General features: G+C 51.3%; 1 protein-coding gene across 1 annotated transcript in view; it reads left to right on the plus strand.

Moving 5' to 3' along the window:
- Positions 1-3,525, plus strand: part of MMP17 (matrix metallopeptidase 17) — a 67,974-nt gene extending 64,449 nt beyond the window's left edge. The window contains exons 9-10 of the mRNA XM_049806591.1: positions 986-1,243; positions 2,513-3,525. Of these exons, the coding sequence (XP_049662548.1) occupies positions 986-1,243; positions 2,513-2,841 (587 nt within the window). The 3' untranslated portion in view covers positions 2,842-3,525. The remainder of the gene's footprint in view (positions 1-985; positions 1,244-2,512) is intronic.
- Positions 3,526-6,000: the final 2,475 nt, after the last annotated feature.

The following is a 6,000-nucleotide window of genomic DNA, read 5'->3' on the forward strand; positions in this document are numbered from 1 at the left end:
TAAAATACTGTCTCGTTCCCTCTCTCCAGCGCTGTTTCATTGATCCCTGGACAGAAACCAAAGCACACAAATTACCCCAGCCTCTAAGGTCCTGCTGCTGGTACATGGGCATGTATTTAAGTCCCTTTTCAGATTTTCTAGAAAACCAAGGGAGGAAAAATTCTGATCTTTAAAATAGGTCATCTGATACCTAAAAGGACGCTGCAGGTTCCCAAAGAGACATTGTACAAACAGAAAGACTGTCTCAGTAGTTAGAGGATTATGTAGGAATTGCGAGATCTGGGTTCATTTTCTTGTTCTGCCACAGACCAGGGGCCAGTCGTGTTGTGCTTCATTTTTATTGGAAAAAAACCCCATGTTGATGGTTCTTTCCTGGCCAGGGTGAGGTGGCTGTGTAGGATGCTTGAAGAGCAGTGGGCTGCTCCGATGGGATTTGTCCAGGCCCTGCACATCCTCCTTACATCCCTTAAAATCCACAGGTCCTTCAGCCCAGCTGGCTCTAAAAACTGTGGTGATTTCTCTCCCAAAGTGGGACTACACTTTGCTTCTCAGGAGTCAAATAGCAGGCAGAAAGCGCCCAGTTTGCCCACAAAAGCTTCATGTAACTTTCTGTTTCTTGCAGTTGGATATCAGGCAGAAATCAATGGGGCAGAAAACCAAATGCCACTACCAAACACATAAATGTGACAACTGTACTAATGCTGTTGGCGTGTTCATGTCCCGGGGCTGTCACGCCTGCAGCCATTGAGGAGCGAAGGGGGGCTATGCTCCATGGAGAGCCTGACACACAAAAAAGCAACTATTCAAAGATCGAGGTTCCCCACTGGGCTGCTGCCTTCTCGTCCCCATCCTTAAACGCCAAGAGCTCGGTCCTGAGAATTGTCACGGCAACAGATAATGAAACATCAGTTTGTCTGCCAGAGAATGTTGGTTTTGACTGTGAAACAAATGTGATTTTGCTCCGTGCTTCTTTTCCTTTCCACAGGAGACAGATACTGGGTCTTCAAAGATAATAACGTGGAGGAAGGATATCCACGGCCAATCTCGGACTTCGGTCTGCCACCGGGAGGAATCGATGCCGCTTTCTCCTGGGCCCACAATGACAAGACTTATTTCTTTAAGGACAATCTCTACTGGTGCTACGATGACCATGAGCGGAGGATGGATCCTGGGTACCCTTCAGAGACCATCCTGTGGAAGGGAATACCAAGCCCTTTAGACGATGCCATGAGGTGGTCAGATGGTGAGTCCATAGGCCGGTTCAAAAAAAACACAAGAAAAAAAAAAAAAATCAGTGCTTCATTTGCACTTGAGCTCTAGCCCCTTCTACCATGCCTGCCGACATTAACTGCTAAGTCCCTGATGGGACGACAGTTCCCAGTGTCTGAAAGCTGAAAAGGGAGATAGGCTTCCAGCCAGAGCTCCCTGCACTGCTCGCTAAAAGACTTTGTACTTTCAAGCAGGCAACAAAAATATCCTGGGGGCCTAATAATTTGATTTTATTAAAAGAACACAGTTGATGTTGTTTTGCAGTGATTTTTATCCTAATAAGTGCTGATTTGCTCCTCACTGAATTTGTTGTCATTGGATTTTTAGCTACGTATATGAGGATGTGGACAGAAAATATTTTTAAAGGAGACATTTTCCCCAGAGTTACGACTTATTTTCTGGGAATGAGATTTCTCGGTGGTTTCTTCCCCCTGAAAAGACCACAAAAATTTTGTCACAAATGTATAAAACCAGGCAGTCACTCACAACAAGGTGGCACTTCCAGGTTTTATTTACTGACGACCTAACAGTGTAATAGCAACCATTAAACTAGGCAGAGGGGAGGGACATTTCCAGAGGCCTTTCAAGCTGAATTTCCAAAGCTGTTGAGAGCAACCGGCCATTCGCGTGGGTAGGAGTCCTCCATGACCATGAGACCTGCTTAGAGAATTCACAGCCTCCCAGTTCAGAGTGGAAAACACGCACCCGAGAACAGAAAGTTCCCAGGGCCCTGCAAGGCTCAGGTTATTTATCTGAGCCCAGGGATAGCAGCGTGCACCCCAGGTGATTAACAGGTAGGTGAGGTCTTCTTCAGCCTTACCATGCCCTGTTAAAAGACTGTCCACTGACAGCCACTGGGACGTGTACAGTGGATCCAGCCGTGGATTTACTAGGGTTTTTATCCTGCACGCCCTCAGTACTAGGGGGATGCATCTGCTCTAGGACCTGCCATAGAAGAGGTGACATCTCACCACCCGCCTCCCCTCTGTCTGGTGGCTCCTGGCTGGTGTGAGAGATCCCGGCCGGGTATAGCACCATCTTTTTGAGCATCCCACTAGCAGCCGCTGTGCTCCTGCAGCGAGAGAGGGTACGGGCAACAAGCAGTGGTATCGCCTGTGCCTCCGCTCCCGGGGCTCAGCAGGGGTGGGATTGCTCTTCTGCTGCTCCCAGTCTCCTGTGCCCTTTCCGCTGGGAGAGCACCCATCGCTGCTGATGTTGCCTCTGGGTTTTTTTCTCTTCACAGGTGCGAGTTACTTCTTCAGGGGCAAGGAGTACTGGAAAGTGCTGGACAGTGACCTGGAAGCCCAGCCTGGTTATCCCCAGTCCATCGCTAGAGACTGGCTGGTGTGCAGCGACATGCAGTCTGACTCTCCAGAAGCAGCTGGGAGCAGCAGGACTGGGGCACGCTCCAAACCAGGGCAGCACGACGAGAGCCGGTCAGAAAACGGCTACGAGGTCTGCTCCTGCACCTCGGCCTCCCCGTCCCTCCGGCCTTGCCCTGTGCTCAGACTGTCATCCAGCCTCATGCTGACGAGCCTGTGGACAGCAACGCTGCTGTGTGCAGCCCTATGACACCTCATCCCACAGAGGAGACAACGCCATGGTGCTCCAGGGAGGGGAGGGGGATGCCATCCCGTGATGCTAACTGTTGCAAGCAGAAAAACATTCCTAGGAACATGCCGGTGAAGGGTTTGAATTCTCCATGAGAAATGAACAGTGGTTTCTGGTTTTTTTTCTTTTTAATTTTAGTTTAAAGGTCTAATAACAGATTTTGAGTTCTGCACCTTCTTATTCCCCCATCTCGTTAAAGATGAGAGCAGCCTAACATTGAATTTATAAATGTTCCGTAGAGATGTGTTGCTTTGGATGTTTAAACACAGCAAAGAAGGGAGGAAAGAGCTACTGTGATTGAATGGGAACAGAAGAGATGCTGCTGAGACAGATGGCAACATCCCGAAGGAAAGGCAGCAAGGCTATAGGCGAGAGGCGGTAGTTATATGCTGACACAATGTACGCATCCTATTGGATGTACTAGGTAGAAAGAAACTTTGACTCCACTAAGATTAACTGCGAGGTGATCATTTTACTGTCAAACCTGCTGTGGTGACTGATGTCTCGGTAACCTGTATCAGTTTCTACGGGTCAGAAACACCTTTGCCTTTCAGAAGGCAGTGCAGCTTATCTTTGTATCCGAGTCATTTGAATTTAACAATTTCTCTAATAAACCTTGGCTGCCTAGACAGAGATCTCCCAGTCCTCTGCCAGACCAAGCCTGCCACCTGCAGTAAGGTGCTGAGTACTGAGGCTCGGGAGCAGCCTCACCTCTATGCAAGGAGCAACCTTGCCGAGTGCAGCTAAAAGAAATGCAATTACACCCACCACCCCAGCCTAATCCGTGCAGGTGAACTCCTGCTCTCGGAGGTCCTGTTTCAGGTTGGTTTACGTTTTGGGAGGGATCAAGATGTATTGCATTCATTTGTGACTCTGTTATACCTGGCTGCGCTGCGGAGGATGGGCTGGAGGGAGGAGGGATGCTGCACAGCCTCAAACTCTTCTTGATGCCCCTGCCAGGAGTTTGGAGCGACAGAAGCAAGGTCAAGCACTGCATTAGGATGTTCCTGGGGTTTTTTTCTTGCTGCTAATCCATTTTCTGCGGTATAATTTGGGCATCTGAGAGTCCTGGAAAATGGTGAGTGAGAAGCTTTGCTAGGAACTGTGATAGAGATGTCAGGAAGGCCAGGGTCCTCCAGTGTGGTGTTGTCAAGGGCTGTTAAAGGAGAGAAATGGGCAGCAGCCACTGGGACACGCTGTTCTTCTCTGCCCTGCTTCTGTAAAGCTCCTACAGAAATGCCTCTTGCTGCCTCTGCCAGGGCCAGCTCCTGGGAGAGACCTGGGCGCAGGCAGCGACACTGGGGGACCCAAGGCTGATCCACTGGCCCCGGTGCCAGCCAGGGCTTTTGCCACAGGGCCGGGCATAACACAAAGCCCTCCAGGGCAGAGTGGGAAAGGCAGAAGTGCACGGTTGCCTCCTGATGGAAAAAAGGGGTCACCTTGAGTTTTCCTCTCTGCTGTTTGCATTTTTAAATAGTCCCAATCATTCACGGGGTGCAGCTATTTTCAGGACGATGTGCTACAGTGTGATTTTATGGGGCATGACTCAATGGAAACCTCCCATTAAAGCATTAAATATCCTTTTAAAAAAAAAAAAATACAAACCAAAAATCCTCATGCATAGCAGCTCCCTCTGCTGAGTAAAGCTGCCTCTGGTCTTCCCTCCGCATCAGTCTTGCTCTGCTCAAAGCAGGTCCCCATCCCACCTCTGTCTGCTGGGCCGAGCGGAGGCTGCAGAGGCAGGGCGTTGTGGGTTGCCATCACGGGAGCTGGGATTTTCCTTTGGTTCACATCACTTTTCTTCCTCTCCCCTCTTGTGTCAAGAAAGCATGGCTTTTAGTCCTTGCTGGGGTGACACTGCATGAATGTCAGCATGTTATAGATTCCCCTTGGAGATGAAGCCAGGTAGGAGCACAGCATCTTGGGGAAGACACTCTCTCTCTCTCTTCTTCTTTTTTTTTTTTTTTTTTGTTTTGTCTTCTTCCACAAAAGAACTATCCAGAAGCTGCACCTGAAGGATCAGAGGAGGCAGGAACATGGCTAGCACTGCTTGCATAGCTTCTCCAGCCCAACCAAGGATCCTGTTGTGGTGACAAGGACCGGTGGCCCTGCAGCCATGCTGATGTGGTCACAGTGGTGCTGGGACCCACGCTAACAGGCCATCAAGTTAAATTATGTTTATTTAATGTGGGGGACTCTGATTTATAAATAAAGCCTCGCCTGTGGAAAGGCTTTCAATACGCCCTTCTCTACTTCAAATTATGCATTTTGATAATCAGAAATGGAGCATGAATCGGGGCTTTGCTGCCGCTGGACAACCCTTGGGAAGGATGGAGAGATGCTGCTGTCTCCTCCCAGCATGTGGCTTGCTCGGTCCTTCCCCCAGCCACTGGCAAAGCTGCCCTGCCATTGCCATCAGCTCCGGGTGCGGCCGCAAGAGTCTCAGGCTCCCCCCGGGATGAAAATGGGAGCTGGAGCGTTTCCCATCGAGCTCACTGGTTCAGTGTGGGGTTGGCTGGGCTGGGGCATTGGGAGCAGATGGCCATGGCACAAAGGCAGTGCTACAGCGAGCGCCCTGGTGCTCGGGGTGCTGCATCGTTCCTCCACGGGGGCACAGCAGTCCTGCATGGGTGAAGCAGTGCGCATCCGTCGGTGAAGGGGTTCCGTGCTTTACAGACCCAAAGCAGAGCGAGCCCTGTGCCCAGCAGGGTGGGGGGCTCTGCGGCACCCGGAGGGGGCTGTGAAGGCCACGAGGGCCCCGGGGCTCCCACACGATGCCTCTGCAGCCACCCCTCTGGGCACGGTGTATTTGGAAATCCCTGGCCAGTTCCAACCACATTTGCGGATCGCTCGTAGGGTAGAGGCAAGAGCTGCAAAACACAGCACGTGCCTGGTACTTGGGGAACTTGTTCTCTTGGGTTTTCCTCTAAAGCCAGGCTCACCTCCCTCTTTTTCTGGGTCTGGGGGAGACGGGTACCGTCTCCGAGAGGGGCTGAGCGGGTGCAGAGCCAGCTAAGGGCAAACGCGGCCCTGGGCTGGGGGCTGTACCAGTGCTGGGGGCTGCAGAACCCTCTCCCCGGGGCACAGAGGAGGTCGGAGGCAGCGGGTCGGCTCTGGGCC

The sequence above is a fragment of the Accipiter gentilis genome, chromosome 7, assembly GCF_929443795.1.
Source record: "Accipiter gentilis chromosome 7, bAccGen1.1, whole genome shotgun sequence".
Lineage (NCBI taxonomy): Eukaryota > Metazoa > Chordata > Aves > Accipitriformes > Accipitridae > Astur > Astur gentilis.